The 20,371-nt window shown below is 33.8% G+C and overlaps 1 protein-coding gene across 1 annotated transcript in view; it reads left to right on the top strand.

Moving 5' to 3' along the window:
* Positions 1-20,371, top strand: part of LOC135131082 (uncharacterized) — a 156,848-nt gene that overhangs the window by 133,732 nt on the left and 2,745 nt on the right. The window contains exon 5 of the mRNA XM_064058615.1: positions 15,865-16,040. Within this exon, the coding sequence (XP_063914685.1) occupies positions 15,865-16,040 (176 nt within the window). The remainder of the gene's footprint in view (positions 1-15,864; positions 16,041-20,371) is intronic.

The following is a 20,371-nucleotide window of genomic DNA, read 5'->3' as shown; positions in this document are numbered from 1 at the left end:
AGGAAATGCAGTGGTTCGTCTGAAGCTGCAACGAATAATAAATAAACCCACTTTCATAAGACAGTTTGAGACGCTGGCTAACATCCCGAGTAAATTTTAGTGCAATGCTCCCAGATTCGCCAAGTTGATCCATTTCCGCAAACTATTTATAGTTATTAATGTGGAAATCTCGATGCCACTTGGCCATTTAAATGCACGCAAATGAATTTTAATTACTGGTAGATTCTGGAAATTCGAAGATACACTTCGGGGAATAAATATGAAGGAATCTTGGAGTAGTGCGGGCTTCAAGGCAGTAATTATAACGCTGACACGGTCTGTAAAAACAAACTGGGATTTTACGATTATTTTACAAGCCATTACTCCCGCCTGCCTTAATACTTTGCTTCCACATTAATCACACCGCGACTGATTTTATGTGCTGATTGACGAGGAGGATTGCTTTAATAATTCCGAAATATGCTATACAAGTTATTATTTTTACGAACTAATGAAACACGTTGTTAAGAAGCTTATCGCTGTGTTGAAGCAGGCGTATCTAATCCCCTACATAACTTGTATTACTTATGTTATAATCAGGATCAGTTTAACTGTAGCACCAATAAACAAACCATAGTTGAATTTTTCCAAATTTGGTTAATATTCAGGGGTAAACACTAGGGATATCTTAAACCTCGGATTCGGTCTTACCGTTCTGTAATAGTATAATATAGACAGAACTTTCCTCACTCCTGAAGTACATTACAACATATTCAACTTTTTCGAAAAATTATAAAATTCTATTTTGTAAAATTTATTTTTTATATGACTTCTTTATAAATTATATTATCAAATTTTCTGGAAAATGAAGTGATATGACTTATATGTTGTACTGTACTCGAGGGGTGAGAGAGTGTCTAAATGATCTTAGACTAATTTTTTATTGAAGTTGATCGAAAAATGAAAAGAAGCTATTCGTGTGTAAAGCAGTGGCGGTTCATGGCCTTTTGAAATGGATGGACACAATTTGATTGATGAGTTAAATATGAAGATAAAACAAGCTGTTGTTACCAATTAATAGACGAAATTGTATGACGGAAATAAATACAGAAATGTTTTTTTTTACAAAATCTCCACGCTTTGCAATGGAATTCATTATTCTTATTTTAAATCAAACAGTTTTACCCACTATTTCAAATGTGATCCGATTCCAGCCAAATATAGCGACTAGGGGCGCGATTTCTATGACAAGGTGTAAACAAAACGTTTACGTCATGATTTGTGGAAAGTATATTTCCAGGAAGTTTAGGTAGCCGACTAGAAAGGGTACAGTAGTTGCAGGTGCGCTACCTGTCTAGGAAAAATGTACAGTTAAATCCATTGTAAGAACAGGTAGCTCGGCTCCCTTTTTGGGTATAAAAGGCCCCTATTTTGTATATACTTTATCTGTTGTCTTGTGTCCGTTGCCGAAGTAAGTTCCGTGTAAATAAATCAACAAAAACCAGAAGTGTTGTTTTTTATTCTCGCCACCCAACAAAGCGGAATCACGGCGAATGAAAAGCACGAACATATGGTCCTTCGAGCCGGATGTGTAAATACACGAATTTAGTGATTCGATCAGTAATATCGCGACATCATAACTAAGTGATACGCAACACGTGAACATACAACGGGCACATCAACATATCAAGATCAACAAGTATCAGGTGAGTGGTTCGTTTCCTTTCCAATCCTTATTACAACCAAAAAACACACTTTTTTAATCATAAATCAGTTAGGAAATGGCGCCCACTTTAGATCAATTAATCGTTAAAAGAACCACTATCAAGTCAAAATTTACACGAATTCAAACTTTTGTTAATTCATTCAATGCAAACTCTAATATTCATTTATTAAAAACGCGCGTAACATTAGCCAATCAAGCATTTCAAGAATACAACAGTATACAGGATGAAATCGACTTGTTATTAGATAGATCTGACAAGGCGCTTATCGAAAAACATTTAGAATATCGCGAAGAAATCGAAAATAAATATTGCGAAATAATAGCTACAATCGAATCAAAAACTGAAAGTCGCGACGATGCACAAACGTCTAATTCAGGTAATCACGCACCTTTTGCACATCTTCCTCCAATCGCACCCATTAACATTAAACCATTTTCGGGTTGTTATAAAGAATGGTTAACATTCACTAACACGTTCAAGTCAATTATCGAAGACAATTCTTACAAACTAACCGACTGTCAACGGTTCCAGCATTTAAGATCGTGTTTAGAAGGTGAAGCAAAAAGGTCAATCGAACAGTTAGAGGGATCCGACGAAAATTATCAAGAAGCGTGGAAAATTCTCGAAAGCAGATTTAAAAACACGCGACTAATCGTACAGGATCATATTTTATCCATATTAAAACTACCTAGTTTGTCTAAAGCGTCACATTATGCAATTCGCGAACTTTTAGATACTATAATCAGAAATGTCACAGCCTTAAAACAATTAGATATTAAAATAGACGAGTGGCACGCGCTAATCGTCCCAATCATAATCGAAAAATTAGACTATGTCACAATTAGAGACTGGCAAGCTACGTTGGACAAAGATGTTCCGACCTATTCATCGTTAATCATATACTTAGAAAAACGGTATAGAACGTTAGAATCAATCAGTTTAATTAATAATAAAACGAACACGCCTCAAACTTCTAATGCAAACCAAAATATTAACAAAAAACCAAGGGCGGTAGCTCATGTAGTTACAAACAAAGACAGTAATTGCCTTTACTGTGATAAAATTCATAGTATATATCATTGTCCAGAATTTCGAAATTTAAGCTCGCAACAAAGATTTAATTTCACTAAAAAATTGAATTTATGTACTAACTGTTTTCGAAGCAATCATAAAACACAGACTTGTTTTTCAAAATCAAGATGTCGCGAATGCGGAGAAAAACATCATACACTTTTGCACCGCGATGGACCCGAAAACAGCGAAACTCAGCACGTAAATTCGGTTGTTAATCATTCATTATTCAATTTAAAGGACACTGTAATTCTATCAACAGCTCTAATCCTAATTAAAAATGCACAAAACAAATACATACAATGCAGAGCTCTTTTAGATTCGGGAAGCATGAGTAATTACATCACTACATCGCTATGCAAAAAATTAGGTTTAAAACAAAATCCAATACATATAAATATCGGCGGTATCGGAAAAACCAAATCTAACATAAAATATTCGACGAACGTAGAAATAAAATCGCGTTATGAGAAGTTTTCGGCAAACATGAATTGTTTAATTTTGGATCAAATCACTGAAAATCTGCCGTTAGCGCGAATAGATCCAAAACATCTGGTTATTCCAAACGATAAACTATTAGCAGATCCTATGTTTTACGATCCTGGACCAATTGATATCCTCATTGGTGCCGGTCTGTTTTGGGAACTTTTGTGTCCAAACGAAAATTCGCCCGCTGGCGAACTTAAATTGCAGGCAACTCAGTTAGGTTTTATTGTCGGAGGATCCTTGAACGTTCCGCATCCAGGTAATCTAAATACGTCATCCGCCTTAAGCATTACCCTAACATCCGTCTTAGAAAAACAGGTAGAAAAATTTTGGGAATTAGAACAATGCCGAACCGTCTCCACGAGGCTCACTGACGAAGAGCTTAAATCTGAAAATCATTATAAATTAACAACGAATAGGGCAGCTGATGGCCGTTTTATAGTTAAATTACCATTTGTTAATAATCCGCCAATTCTTGATTCAAATCGCAAAAATGCATTAAGGCAATTTTATAATCTTGAACGAAAACTTGTAAAAAAACCAGCCAAAAGCAGAATCGCACCACTTAAAACAATCACGTTACCACGACTTGAACTCTCAGCAGCGTTGTTATTAACTCGCCTAATGAACGTCGTTTCGCAAGCTTTACATATGGAAATAAATCGAAAATATTTCTGGTCAGACTCCACTATTGTCTTAGCGTGGATTAAGGGAACTCCAGCGTCCTATCAAACATTTGTAGGGAATCGCATCTCCGAAATACAAACACTTAGCCCTAAAGACGGTTGGTATCACGTCAAAAGTGAAGACAACCTCGCCGATATAATTAGTCGAGGTTGTACACCGGAGAACTTAAAAAATAACTCCTTATGGTGGCACGGGCCACACTGGTTGAATCAAAACTATTCCGAATGGCCAATACAAAATATCAATTTAGAAACCATAGAAACCCCAGAACGACGTACAATTTCGCTATTATCATCCGAAACACCAACAGTAGAGCTGCCAATTTTAACCAAATTTTCATCCTATAAAAAAACAGAAAGAGTGCTCTCATGGGTACTAAGATTCATCAATAATTGCAAAAATCCAAATTCTAAAAACTTGGCTAACCATTTATTAACAGAAGAACTTCAAAATTCAAAATTCACTATCGCACGTCAGTTACAAAAAACAGCTTTTCAAAATGAATATAATTGTCTTCAACAAAACCAAGCGATCGACAAAAAATCACGATTGCTAAGTCTAAACATATTTTTCGATGAAACAAACCAATTAATTCGCGTAGGAGGGCGACTTAAAAAATCGTCACTATCTTATGACATAAAACATCCGATTTTATTACCTAAAGGTCATCACATCACAAAAACTTTGGTTCAGTACGAACATGAAAAACAATTGCACGCAGGACTTCAAGGTACATTAGCTTCTATTAGACAAATATTTTGGATACCTGCTGCTAGAACCGTTGTCAGAGGTGTGTTACACAAATGTTTTAATTGTTTTCGAACAAACCCAAAACCTTTATTCCCACCAATGGGTGACTTGCCTAAATCAAGACTTGAACCTACGCGTCCCTTTTTAGTCAGTGGCGTAGATTACGCCGGACCTCTGCTAATTAAGGAATGTCGTGGTCGTAGCAAGCGTCATGTCAAGGCGTACATTTGCCTATTCGTATGTTTTTCAACCAAAGCGATCCATTTGGAACTTGTAAACGATCTGACAACCGAATCATTTTTAGCAGCCTTTAATCGACTAGTGGCCAGGCGTGGTCACGTATATCATATGTATTCGGACAATGCTACGAACTTTGTAGGTGCTCGAAATAAATTGAATGAACTAACAGAATTTTTGAAATCGCAATCTTTCAGAAATGTCATTCAGAATCTTGCAAATAAAGGAATAAAATGGCATTTTATTCCTCCAAAATCACCACACATGGGCGGCCTTTGGGAAGGCAACATAAAATCTGTTAAAAATCATATCAAACGTTCATTGAATTCAATCGTTTTAACTTATGAGGAGCTTTACACCTTTTTAACTCGTGTTGAAGCAATTTTGAACTCCCGACCAATTACTCCCCTGAGTAACGACCCCAATGACCTTCAACCTCTAACCCCTGGTCACTTCCTAATTGGCGAACCACTCACAGCCATTGATGAGCAGGACATCACGCCACTCAAGGTTAATCGTTTATCACAGTGGCAAAAAATCGAGCGCCTTCGTCAGGACTTTTGGCATCGCTGGAAAAAGGAGTACCTAACTCAGTACTCCCTTCGTAATCAAAAATTCGCTACGCAGCCTGATGCAATCGCCGTCAACACCATGGTCATCCTGGTTGAAGAAAACACCCCGCCGTTGCAGTGGAGATTGGGCCGAATCCTGGACGTCCACCCTGGTACCGACGGCGTCGTTCGCGTGGTGTCCATAAAAACCAGTGCCGGTGTTGTGAAAAGAGCAGTACGAAAGTTATGCGTTCTGCCTATGTAAAATGCGCCCCTAATCCAAAGTGCGCGGTTTCAAAGGGTGCGCCCCAAATCAGCGGGCAACGTAGCGGAGTGCATTTTAGTTTAAGTTGAAAAATTGTCGATCCCGTTGTTTATATTCTTTAAACTTGTATCTTAATGCCATTTTATTTAACGTAAAAAATAATTGATTAATTTTTTACCAATCAAATGCTTAATTCAGGTTTACAAATTGTAATCTCCTGTCAATGTAATAATATCATATGAATCTTGTAATTGAAGTTAGGGCCTTCAAGGTGGCCGGTATGGAAAGTATATTTCCAGGAAGTTTAGGTAGCCGACTAGAAAGGGTACAGTAGTTGCAGGTGCGCTACCTGTCTAGGAAAAATGTACAGTTAAATCCATTGTAAGAACAGGTAGCTCGGCTCCCTTTTTGGGTATAAAAGGCCCCTATTTTGTATATACTTTATCTGTTGTCTTGTGTCCGTTGCCGAAGTAAGTTCCGTGTAAATAAATCAACAAAAACCAGAAGTGTTGTTTTTTATTCTCGCCACCCAACAAAGCGGAATCACGGCGAATGAAAAGCACGAACAATTTGGTCTCTGTTTTTATCGAGATTTCACCAACTTGGTTATATCAAGACACAACATCTTTAGATGTAAGTCTTGATATATCTGATACAAATGGAGCGAGTTAAAAATTTTTTTGATAGATATGACACAAACTTCGGGATAATTTTTTAAATATTGATTCTTGGTTGAGCAGCGAGCGAGTGCACATTGTTAGCAACAGCTGAAGTTAAAGTCATAGTAAACAGTGATTTTCAGGGGTAACAAGTGTGATTGCGTAATAGTAAAAGCAGCACAAGAGAATATTTCGTAAAAAAAAACCCGAGTGCAACTGGTGAGACAAGAAAAACAGCAAGGTTATGTCGAATCAGAAAACGATTGAGAGTGATAAGACTGATAAGATTGGTGACGTTATTGCGGCCTGGCGAGAAAGAGCTGATTGGTAGTGAGGGAAGCGACAGCAGAGGCGACGCACGAGAGAAGACGATTCGCCGCCAAAAAAGCCAGCAAAAAGATTGAAAATGGAAGAAAGAGAACAAATAAAGCAAGGACAAGAGCCGTTGATGGAAATGATGAAGCAACTAATGGAAGAAATGAAACAACTGAGAGAAGAAAATAGAGGGGTAAAAAAAGAATTACAGACAATAAATGGAATACTGGAAAGAGAAAGAGAAGAATGGAAAGAAAAGGAGAGAAGCTTCGGAGATAGAATCAATTTAGAGAAGAAGTTGGAAAAAAAAGAGAGGCAAGAAAGAAGAAACAATTTCATAATTACGGGTATGGAAATAAGGGAAAAAACAGATGCAAAAGAAGTGGAGAAATTTTTGAAAAAAGAAATTGAGGTAGAAGTAAAAGTGTTGGAAACAATAATTATAGGGAAAGAGGAAAGCAAGAAAATACTGGTTAAGACGCTTTGAGAGGAAAAACAAGAGGTGATGAAGACTAAAAATAAACTGAGAGGAAAGAGAATATATATTGATAATGATTGAACAGTACAAGAGCAAAAAATTCAAAAAGGAATTACGGAGATAGCTAAAGAGGAAAAAAAAAATTGGTCTAAAGAGTTTAGACAGTACTTCCCTCGCTGTCGGAAACTTGACGACTGCATGCCTATTGTGTTTTTTTTCTCATTACATTTTTGTAGTGGGAATTTAAAAAAAAAAATTGCGATGACGTCATCAACATTTTTGCGAGGACACGTATATCAGTTGGGATAGATGTAGTGTAATACTAAGAATAAAATTATTATATTCTCAAATTTTCGGGAAAATGAATTGGGTCGTTTTGAATATTGATTTGTAATAATCAATAAAATAACGAAACAATTTACTCACGTATACGTATCAGAGGCAACTGAAAATCGTGTATGTATAAACATTCTTAATTTAAGATGACAGGCGTAACAGCATACGTGAGAGTCAAACAGAGAAACTGTAAACAAAACGAGCATCGGTTTTATTGCTTCGACTTCCGCTTATTATATAAAACATTGGGTTTTATTTTAATTCTTGAAGGTGAAATTCACAATTGGTTGATTATAAACATGTCTATTTCACATTCGCGGAACCAAGTGAGCGCATAAAACAAATGCAGGTCTGTAATGTTAAAGTCGATGTAAATAAGCGTGCTACCCTTATGTTTCAACCGAGTTTTTCCTTTAACAAATTTTGTGTCTACCAAATTGGGTTGGTTGGGGTGTAATACTAATAATAAGTGTTGCCTTTAATTTAATCAATAAAATAAATTGACTTCATTAATTTTTTTGAACCACCTCTTAAGAAAATCTAAAAATATGAATGGAATGATAAATCACAAGTACAAACTCATCATATTTTTTGCATTTTAGATAGGATTTATTCAGCAAAATTTAAGGGTGACGTCATCAATTTTTTTAGGAGGGATGAACAAATACATTTTGAACAAAAGTTTACCATGCTTATAATAACTTTAAAATATTCCCAAGATTTCAAAGCATTCGGTTTTCTAATTCCTGATTAAATCGATAAAATAAATTCACGCCTTCATTAATTTTTTTGAGTCACCCTGCATATGCAAATCCAAAAATATGAATGGAATGATAAATCACAAGTACAGACTCATCATATTTTGTACATTTTAGATACGATTTATTCGGCAAACTTTTGAGCTGACGTCATCAGTTTTTTGTAGAAGATAACCAAATATATTTTGACTAAAAATTTATTATGCTCTTTATAACCTTAAAACATCTGCAAGATTTCAAAGCATTCGGTTTTGTAGTTTCTGATTAAATCAATAAAATAAATTTACGCATTCATTAATTTTTTTGAGTCATCCTGTATATGCAAATCGAAAAAATTTGAATGGAATGATAAATCACAAAAAGAGACTCACCATATTTTGTACATTTTAGATAGGATTTATTCAGCAAAATTTTGTGGTGACGTCATAAATTTTTTAGGGGGGACGACCAAATACGTTTTGATCAAAAATTTACCATGTTTATGATAATTTTAAAATATCTTCAAGATTTCGAAGCATTCGGTTTTGTAGTTCCTGAGTAAATCAGTAAAATAAATTTACGCTTTCATTTATTTTCTTGAATCACCCTGTATATGCAAATCCAAAAATATGAATGGAGTGATAGATCACAAGTACAGACTGATCATATTTTGTACATTTTAGATATGATTTATTCGGCAAATTTTCGAGCTGACGTCATCAAGTTTTTGGAGGGGATAAGCAAATATATTTTGACTAAACATTTATTATGCTCTTTATAACCTTAAAACATCTGCAAGATGTCAGAGCATTCCGTTTTGTAGTTCCTGATTAAATCAATAAAATAGATTTACGCATTCATTAATTTTTTTGAGTCACTCTGTATATGCAAATCCAAAAAATATGAATGGAGTGATAAATGACAAGTACAGGCTCATCATATTTTGTACATTTTAGATATGATTTATTCGGCAAACTTTCGAGCTGACGTCATCAAGTTTTTGGAGGGGATAAGCAAATATATTTTGACTAAACATTTATTATGCTCTTTATGACCTTAAAACATCTGCAAGATTTCAGAGCATTCGGTTTTGTAGTTCCTGATTAAATCAATAAAATAGATTTACGCATTCATTAATTTTTTTGAGTCACTCTGTATATGCAAATCCAAAAAATATGAATGGAGTGATAGATCACAAGTACAGACTCATCATATTTTGTACATTTTAGATATGATTTATTCCACAAACTTTTGAGCTGACGTCATCAAGTTTTTGGAGGGGATAAGCAAATATTTTTTGACTAAAGATTTATGATGCTCTTTATAGCCTTAAAACATCTGCAACATTTCAAAGCATTCTGGTTAGCAGATTAAAAATTAAATTTCAAAATGTTGTTTTATAATTTTGATTTTTTTTCCAAAAATCTGGACGTTTCGGGTGAAAAGTCGATTCAGGGTTGTAAACTACATGTGTAGGACTATGTTATTTTATACAATTGAAAACCCATTTACTATGTACAATTTTGAAGTGACGTCATCGGATTAGTGGTGGGGATGATTAGACAAATTTTGGTTAGCGTTTTACCATCTACATGATATTCTTAATATAAGTACAAAATTTCACAACAATCGGTCGAGTACTTTCGGAGATTATCTGTCTAATAAAAATCCGGGGGCAGACGGACAGACGGACAGACGGAAGGACAGACGGACGGACAGACGGACGGACAGACGGACGGACAGACGGACGGACAGATGGACGGACAGACGGACGGACAGACGGACAGACAGACGGAAATGGGAGACCTATTTCTTCGTCTTCTAGGGGTCATGAAAGATCGAGAAAACGTAAAAGTAGAGAGTCGGCCGACGGACTCGATTACAATACTTCCTTTGCTTACGCTCGGGAAGTAAAAAAGGATACACAACAAGGGTGGGATATAAGAAGCTGGAAGTAGGAGACAAAATGTACACATGGAATAAAAATAAAGGAAAATTGGAAGAAAAATTTCTCAAACAAGTCAGCACTAACCGAAGAAAGAAACACAAAGGGGAGGGGTAGTAATGATGGGACAAATAAAGACTTAAGTTTAAGAATGTAGATTTTGTACATAATAGGGGAATGGGAAAGAAGAATGGGGAAGATAAACGTGGTTTAAAATTACTCTTTTGGAATATTGCGGGTTTGAAAAAGAAAGATAATTTATTCTGGGACTACGTGAAAAATTTTGATTTTGTGGGACTAACAGAAACATGGATACTAGAGAGAGACTGGAACAAACTGAAAGACGTGTTGCCAAAGGAATTTCAGTGGAAATTGCAAGGGGCAAAAAAAGAAAAACGCAAGGGTAGAGCAAAAGGTGGAATCATAACAGGAGTGAAAAAAGATATAAAAGAAATAGAAGAGGGGGCAATAGAAATGGAAGGCATAGTTGACTGTAAACTGACTGTAAAGAAAAAAAGATGGAGAATCTGCACAATATATAGTAGAGGAATGAGAAACACGAAACAAGAAATACAAGAAAAAATCGAAGAGTCCGAAGAAGAATTTCTACTGTTAGGAGGGGACTTTAATGCCAGAATAGAGAACAAAAACAGGGAAGAAGACAGCGAAAACACACGAAAATCGAAAGATAAAGTAGAAAACAAAGACGGAAAATTGCTATGGGAATTAATTGAAGAAAGAGGTTGGGAAGTCTTGAATGGGGGGAAGGAAGGGGACGAGGAGGGGAAATTTACCTGGATAGGTATAAGAGAGGAATCGGTAATAGACTACGTTATTACGTAGTCTATTACTATTGTAAACGGATTAGCAGAAGAAAAGGTAGAAACATTCAAGATAGGAGAAAGAGTGGACTCCGATCACATGTCACTAGAAGTAAAAGTGAGGGGCATAAGTAGAGGGAGCGGATGCTTAAGGAATGAAGTAGGAAAAGAGAAGAAGAGTATGGCATGAAAAAGGAATTGAGCATTATGAAAAAAAATGTTGGAAGTGGAATTTAAAGAAAAAGGAACTGAAAAGAAAATGGAAGAATTAAAAAGAGAAATTGAAAAAGCAGCCATAAGAAAAGAAATTGTAACGAGAAAATTAGAAAAGAGAAACAGATGGTGGGATAGCAGATGCAGAGATTTAAAAACAGAAGCAAGGAAATGTTTACGAAGGTGGAAAAAGGGGAAAGGTATAAAAGAAGAGTACTGGCAAGCAAAAAATAATTATAGAAAACGATGAACGAAAAGAGTGTATTACCGGAAAGTCAAGCGGGATTTAGAAGAGGTAGAGGGGCTATGGACAATGTATATATCCTGCATCATCTAATAGAAAAAGAGTTGCTAAAGGAAGGAGGTCGGGGTATATGCACTGTTTGTAGACCTAAAAGCGGCGTTTGATACTGTGGACAGAGAGTGTTTGTGGGAATGCATGGAGAGAAGAGGACTGAGTGAAAAGTTAATTGTAGCAGCAAGAAAGATTTATAGAGAGACAGTGACTAGTGTGAGAGTGGGAGGAATAGAAAGTGAAATGTTTTGGACGACGAAAGGATTGAGACAGGGATGCCCATTAAGTCCCAGTCTGATTGCTTGTTACATAAGCGATATCGAGGACATGTTTAGAGGAGTACAAGCGGGAGGAATTGTAGTGGGGAAAGAAAAGGTATAGTGTTTGGCATTTGCAGATGATTTGGTAATATTGGCGAAGGATGAATGTGGAATGAATGAGATGAAAAAAAATCTGCAAAGATACTTTAAAAGAAAGAAACTGGAGGTAAATATAGAAAAAACAAAAATGATGGTGTTTAGAAAAAAAGGGAGAAAAGGGGAGGAAAAAGTGTGGCGTTGGGAAGATCGAATCATAGACACAGTAAAGGAGTTTAAATATTTAGGATTTAAGTTTACAACAACTAACACGGTCAAAGCACACATAAGAGAAACAAGGGTCAAAGCAATGCAGATAATGGGAATGGTGTGGAGTATAGGTGAGAGAATATTTGGACATGACGTAAGAAGAAGGATGAAAATGTTTGATAGTTTAGTTAGGAGTGTATTAATGCATGGAGTGGAGATATGGGGACGGAAGCATATGCAGAGATGGAAGCAGTAAAAGAAAAATATTTGAGGTGGATGTTAGGCCTACGGAAAGAGACGCCAGGCTATATAGTAAGAGAAGAATGTAAACGAGAGAAATTAAGAGTATAGACTGGGAAAGAGCTGTAAAGTATGATGAAAGGTTGAAAGAAAGAGAGGAATGTAGGATATTGTATGAATGCTGGAAGGAAAAAGAAGCAGGGAAAGAACATCACAAGGGTAGACAAGGATATTATGAAAGAGAGAAGAGTTGTGTATGCGTGACAGAGACATAGATAAACAAGAGAGAAGAGCGAGTGTAAGTAAATTTAGGTACAATGCAGACTATAGAAAGATAATAACAGAAACAATACCAAAGTACATAAGTACACAATAATTGCGAGATTTAGGTGTGGAAATGAAGAAAGAAATAATAAGTTTTGGGTAAGCGAAGGTGAGAGAATGTGTGGAAAAGGGCGAGAGACGATAGAGCACATGCTGCATGACTGTAAGGAGAGCAAAGAAAGAAAGGAGAGTGTGACAGAGATATTGAATGAAGACGGAAGAGGGGTGGAATGGATGAAAGAAGTGGAGAGGACAAGAGTAAGGCTGGGGCAAGGGGGATAGGGTAAAGGAAAAAAAATAGTTATTTGGTTTATAAAATCTATTTATTTGGTTTTTGTTAATTAGGAAAAAAAAATGTAGTGCTACTATTGAAAATTACTATTTTGCTGTACCCATTGTGCTTGTAGACGTTGTAATTTTGTATCAATAAACAATTAGGTACTATTATGGCGCTCACAGTACGATAATTTTTATTTTACAATTTAGGTCAAAAATTATTAAATAAAACATCATTTCTTCTCGAGCGTAACGTAGGTCTCTTTTTTCCATTTGTCTGCCGTCTATGTCGACGATAAGTAGTATTTCAGGAATATCGTCTAGATGGTAAAACATGAACCAAAATTTGTTTGGTATTCCATGGTAAATGTAATTTATTTTATAAAATAACATACTCTTGTACTTGTGGTTTATGAATTTGCCTTGATTTTTTTCCCTCAGGCCGTCAGATTTTCCAAAAAAAAAAATTGTATCATGTTTTACAGTAATGTAAGAGGAAAACAAATTGGTTAGAGCGTCGTGGTGTTAACACAAGGTTGTAGGTTTGATACCCTCATGGGCCAATTTCTTTCTTATACTGGGAAAATAGATTTGTTTTATTATACTTCAGGTGTGAGCGAAGTTCTGTCTAATAATATTAGTAGATCTTTTTTTAAATAGTGGTGCTTTTTTAAAACACAAAGTTAACTTAATTAACTTTTCATATGAGCAACGCATTTTGACGAATGTAAATGATTAAAAGCTAAATTGTCAATACGAGTATCATATAGTTTACCTTCATGTTTTCTCGACTTTTCACAATTTGTAGAATACGAAAATATGGGTCGCTCCTTTCGGTCTGTTAATCGCCTGTTTATCTATTGCTAATTTTATTAGGCTTTTTGTGGTAAACGGATAAATTATGATTAATGATTTACCATGCTAACGATATCCTTAAAACGTCTGCAAAATTTCAGAGCATTTGGATTTGAAGTTTGAAATTTAAATTGTAAAATGTTGTAAAAGGAATTATAAACTATACCCCTTTTGAGGTGCCGTCATTACATTGTTACTGGAGATGATTAGTTTTAGATTCTTTAGTTTCAGAGTTTATCTGTCTAATGAAAATGGACACAGACAGACGGGTACTTTTTCGTACTCTAGGGGTCATGAAACGGCGAGTAAAGATGAAAGTAGCCATTCTCCGGATGGATCCTTTTACAATACTTCCTTAGCTTATGCTCGGAAAGTAAAAACAGTCGTTATGTATAGAATTTTTTTTCTGACCGTAAAACTAATTAAAAGTCGAAATTTTAAAATGATCTCTCCACTGAAAAGCAAAACAATCGTGGGAAACTAATGGTTTTATTAACAAATATTGAAATGATAAACACTGAATAAACACAATAATATTTTATCACAACCGTGTTTGAAAGTTCCGCTCAGTTCACAGTATAATAGAATTTCAATAACCACAAAATACGAGCAGAGATAAAACCTTTCAACTTTTGCTTTCCATATTTTTGTTCGAGACTAGAATAAATTCATTGATAATCATGCATTAGTTATCAGTGAATATTTGTGAAGATATTTAAATTCACGAATGTTAGAACCCTCTGCGTTTATCGTATGGTACATTCCAAACACTTCACCAAAAAGTAATTTTTAATAATTTGCACTCATTCGTTTAACTCATTAATGATCATGACCGCATTTTTATGTGTTTGTTTCTTAAAGTTGACCAGTTAGTGTTCCTAATTCACCTTATACAGTTTATACTTTTCTTGTGTTACAGAAAATACGTTATATTTCGTTGGCATTAAAATGTAAACCATAGTAATTTCAAAAAGTATAAAAGCATACCTACGTCACAAAGCGAAATTTTATAAAAATTGTAAAATATCAATTTTCACTTATATTATATTTTTACACAAGTACATATACATAAATTTTAAATATTTAAACAGAGAAAGTTGCTGCTTAATTAGCAGTAGTTAAAATTAATTTAGGGTGTATTGGGTGCAACGTAAGAAAAATACTTATTTAGTCGCATTAGTTTAAAAATACGTAAATAAATGACTTCACACTTCTGCTTTGCAATCGGACATAAATTCTTACAGTACGAATACATTCACTTATTACGAAACAAAATATTAACATACCTATTTAAATAAACTTAAAGCTCAATTCAACATTTCCGGTATTTTGTTCACAGGGGCATAAAACGTGATGTTCACTACTTGGTAATGAGTTGAAAATAAATTATTGTTTAATAAACGTTTCCTTTAAATTGCTATTGGATTGCACATCACTTAATTACGATTATTCCTATTATATTTATTCACCTTAACTAGTACTTGTGGGATGTGGAAAAAAAACGTAGGATTAAGTACCCCTGTGTTGTAACTTTCGTAATAACGAATAATCACGAACCATTATTTATTGCGTAAAAAGTAATCATCAGTCAGTTATTTAAAACAGAAAATAAAGCAATCTAGCACGGTTCGGCTAATATAGTGATATACAAATATAAAAATTTCAGATGTATTCAGACTGAAAAGAAAACACTACATAATGAGAAATGGTATCTCCAAAATATATTGCTTTTTTATTGCGCACATTTTTGCACTTTTATTAACTTTACCATCAATAAAATTCAAATCTCTTTTTAAGGAAATACTTCTATCAATATATGGAGAACAGCTACAATCCTGCAGACGATATATATATTCAGGTTTATGGCACGCATAAAAAATGGATATAACCGTCGAACAGATTTAAATGCCTCAGTGAACCCTAAAAATGTTTATTTTGATTAAATTTATTGGAGCGTTTTTGTTGTTTACCAGATAATCTGCTATCGGCAATAAATCTCAGACAATTTTCTCTCAACACAATTTATGTTATATTTCCTGTGTTTATTTCAGACGAAAACCTTAGGCGTCGCTGAAACCAAAGTTGAAAAATTGACTTTCTACAATCACACCGAATGCGCTTGTATAGAAAAGTCGAAAAAACACACTCCCATCACGTCGACCACCGAGAATCAGTTAACCCATGGATTGTCACTGAAGCTGGCGTCATATCCGGAGAATATTAGACAGTAAGTAATAATATTACAGATTACAGAGTAAATACCCACCTATTTTAATATTTTAATCTATTGGTCTCCTAAACTGGAATAACTAAACCGCGCACAATGTGAAATTTATTTAGTAACCGAAAGTAGTCGTATGGTGTGCATTAGATGTCAAAAAGTTAAGCATCAGAATCACGTCCAACCTCCAAGTAGGTAGGTAATTAGGAAAAGAAACACGGCTGTATGAAAACAACATGCATACTGACCATGTCCAGATGTTCTCTGATGGAATTGCAAATTCCTAAATAATAACGTGAGAGGCTGATAATCAGATAGCTAGCTATTCACACTTTTTGACATGACTTTTGGCCTTGATTGAAATTGCATTCAACTATTTTCATAGTGTGGACCAGTAGTCCGTGTCTTAAGTAAGTTCGACGTTTGTGTTGAATTATTAATATGAATGAATGAATATAATAAAATAATACCTAATTAACAATAAAAAAATATATGTTAATTTCAGTGTTTGTGTTTTTCGATACATTTAATTTGCAGATATTTTTAAGTAACCTTTGGACTAATTAATGTACTGAAATATTCAACTTTTTCAATTAAAAACGAGCAATATGTAAAGCGAATTATAATATTTAAAAAAAAAAAAAGTACATAGACGGAGGGTTAGCAATATTTGAAAGCACCTGATTTTATCAAGGACGCGTCTCAGCGGATTTTCAAGTACATTATGACAAAAATGGTAGTCTAGCTGGCGTAAGAGAGGTTGCTGGCCCAGAAAAATCTCTGAAATATTTAAGAAAATTGTCCTTTATCAAATTGTATTATTAGTTACCCTATTTCTTTGTTCAATTATAAATACTAATTTAAAATACCAGATCGTTTTGAGGTTGCTAACCATTTTTATCTAAACTGCTGTCATGCTATCATGAATGACGTGAAAATGAAATATAATTATTGATTTAGATGATCAAGATTATTGTGTAGATCGTAAAACACCAATCAAAATTTATCTATCTTTCTCCCTCAAAAACCTGACATCATTTCAAAATTTTGTAAAGTAAATCTCAATCTTAATCGTAAGATAAATAAAATAAAATTTTACAGTTTTTTTAACTACATGATGGTCTTCTCTCAAACCTTGCTAACATTGATTTAGTATTTGCAAGATATGGACTATACTATGTTTATTCTTCTCCTTTAAGGAGTTCTCTCTAAAAGTTATTCAATTAATTTTTTTTTGAGAAATATGTTCCGGACAATTACTGAATGGCACGATTTATTTTATTGATTACGTGAAAATCGACGTATCTAATTTTTTCGAAATTCTAGGAACACATAGTAGTATACTTTATTAGTCGAAATTAATATATTTATCTTCAGATTTCAGATGACAATATTATTGTAATAATAATAATAATGCATCGCTATTTTTAAAATTATTTACTCACAATATCTGTAAAACACTAAACTAATTTAATTTATCAGTTATCTCAGAAGCGACACAAATCTATCATTTTTTTTATAACTGAAGCAACAACATATGTACCATATTAGTCAATAGTGTAATTTTTACAATAACTTCGAGATTACCCAGGCAACATGATGTCGTCTTTTTCACGTGAATAAATGGTCATCAATTACGTCATAGTGACCAAAGATTTCACGTGATATTGACGTATCAATGACGGTTAGATGTCTCGTCCAGATGACGTCATTTTCTGACGAACTATTGACGTGATGTACTGACGTCTAATAGACGGCATTTATTGTCCATTTTAAGACGTTTTTTATATTTTGATTTTTAGAAAAAAATATGCAATAAATAAAACGCTGAAATACTTTTATATTTTTATGTTATTTACCTTAAATAAAATATTATAATTCGTTATAATCACCAGGTAAACCCCAAAACAAAATATGTATTAATTAAAGTTAAAACAAATTAGTGTACAAAAATTAAATTTACTACAATTCTGTACAACCAACAATGAACTTCAATAAACAAATAAAAAAATATATGTCAATTAAACAAATTAATGATAAACTACTTTTAAGAACACAAACAAATCTACATACAGGTAAAGAGAGTCAAATTACTATAAACAAAAAAAAGGATAATATACAATATATAATCAAAAATAAACGTTGCAATAAAATATGCTATTTAAAGAAAAATCAGTTTTAAAAACACAAAGAAATTTATTCAGTTACAAAGAATATTAAAAGAAAACTATAATAAACTATAAATCAGTCTTAAAAACACAAACAAATCTATTTACAAAAAATATATAAAAAAAAAACTAGAATAAAGGGAAAAGACAGTTGAATCGCATTGTTGAAGTTACTTGCTTTGAAAATACACTGTAAAACTTTCTAATTCACGACGACTTGACTGTCCCCAACACACAAAAAAGTACCGTTAAGAATTAATTCTGTTTTAACAATCATTAATAACCTAACTTTTTTAAGTTTGCCTTAATTTATTGCACTGAAAAGAAAAACCCATTAGAGTGCATGGATTAATGGAAATGCAATCATTTTTTCGTCTATGGGCAATAATAGCCAAATTATTAAATTTAAGGGATTACAGCTTAAAGCAGAAGACAAATTCTGCATTTTAAAAATGCTAAATTTACTTGAATCTAACGGATAATCGTAAAATGGTTGCATTGACAAATATAGCCTATCAGGAAAATCTCGTTGTCAATACTTTTTACAATGAAGCGAAATGTGCCATGTATAGTAAGTTATCAAAAATATCGTAGTATTACAGGCATCTACCTGTATATAATATCCAATATTATGTGTTGCATTTCCGGAAGCGGCCACTCACCCTTTTGGGTATCTTTACCTGATTTTGTAAATAGCACTGTAATTTTAGTACTTCTGTACTTCTGTAACCGTCCTATATTAAACATCAAAACCGAACGCTGTCCATTATTTCAATTATAACAAACAAAGGTCCTTCGAGCAATATCAAGGTATAATTCGGAAGACCATACATGGTCGTATCAACCGAATTACAAAAAACGTTGGTACTACGATTCGGATTGTACATACGAAACATTGGCACTTCAAGCCGGAACATTGGTCCCTCGAGCCGGAACAATTATGTTATATGTATATATGAATTCATTGTATTTTTTTAACTTACAAAGAAATCTGCTTATTCTAATAGGCAAAGATAATCTTGTAATTCGTCAAAATTTGTTTAGGTGTGGTCTTGGCGGCATAACTTCTATTTTTGTTTTCTTTTTCAGTTGTCATATTTGATGACGTTTCCATGTTGGAGATTTTTTCACTCGTTTCCTTTAGCATTTCTTTCGTTCCGCACATGTGTTTTGTATTTGTTTCAAATCTAGAATAAAACTATGTTCATTAGCATTAGTACATAAATAATTGCAGTAATATACCTTTTTTTTATGGCGCCTCATTTTCAAAAACAATCACCGTAAGTTCTTCATAATCAGTGGGAGTATCTTCAGTGATTAATGGTGGTCTTTCTTAAAAAAACTGCTTTTGTTATCTACGTACTGTTATCAAAAATAACAGAAACATGTAAGAATTAAAATGATTACTTTATTAGATATTAACTTACCTAGTGTAAATAAGTATAACCCACACTGTACAGAAATTTTCACAAAACTGCGTTAAAAATGAAGTGAGTAACGAGAAAGTTTCGGCAGTTGAGAACCAACTGGAAATATTGGGATGCTTCACTGTGAAGTGCAATAAACATAAATACCGAAAAAAGGGGAAGTCCGAATGCACGCCTCAAACATCTGATGTAATGTATGGTAAAGTTGAGCATTATTTTTTCATTAGATGAAATAAATTTAATAAAACTAAATATTAAATCACTCTCTAATTTTTTTGGTAACCATCATCACTTTATAAACGTCTTTATAAAATCAAAATTCGACGAAGGAATTCTTCAAAACCTTGTCCCGTTTTAGGGACAATGGACAAAGAATTTTTATGACTTTGTTTGTGTCGTGGGGTCTTTTCACTATTATACGCTCAACCCCGGATGTTCTATTTATAATTTGCCAAGCAGGTACTTACAAAATAACACTTCCAGAGTATAAACAAGTTTTCAGAAATAATTATTTGATTAGAAATTATTAGATGAAAAAACTTGTCTTTGGTTTATTTCTAATAAAGCCGTTGTTTTTTTTTTGCTCTAAAGATAATTAAGCATTATGAAGGCCACTTTTTAAAGAATACGACGATCCACATCTAATTGATCATATAATCTATAAAAAAATGACTAAGAAAGGACGGCCTTTTGACGTCATTAATTGACGTCAGAAGTAAGTCATAAAAATCTCGTCATTATC

Source organism: Zophobas morio, unplaced genomic scaffold (genome assembly GCF_036711695.1).
Source record: "Zophobas morio isolate AGI-343-1 ecotype UQ-CSIRO unplaced genomic scaffold, CSIRO_AGI_Zmor_V1 ptg000002l, whole genome shotgun sequence".
Classification (NCBI taxonomy): Eukaryota; Metazoa; Arthropoda; class Insecta; order Coleoptera; family Tenebrionidae; genus Zophobas; species Zophobas morio.
This window is presented reverse-complemented; position numbering and strand designations above follow the sequence as displayed.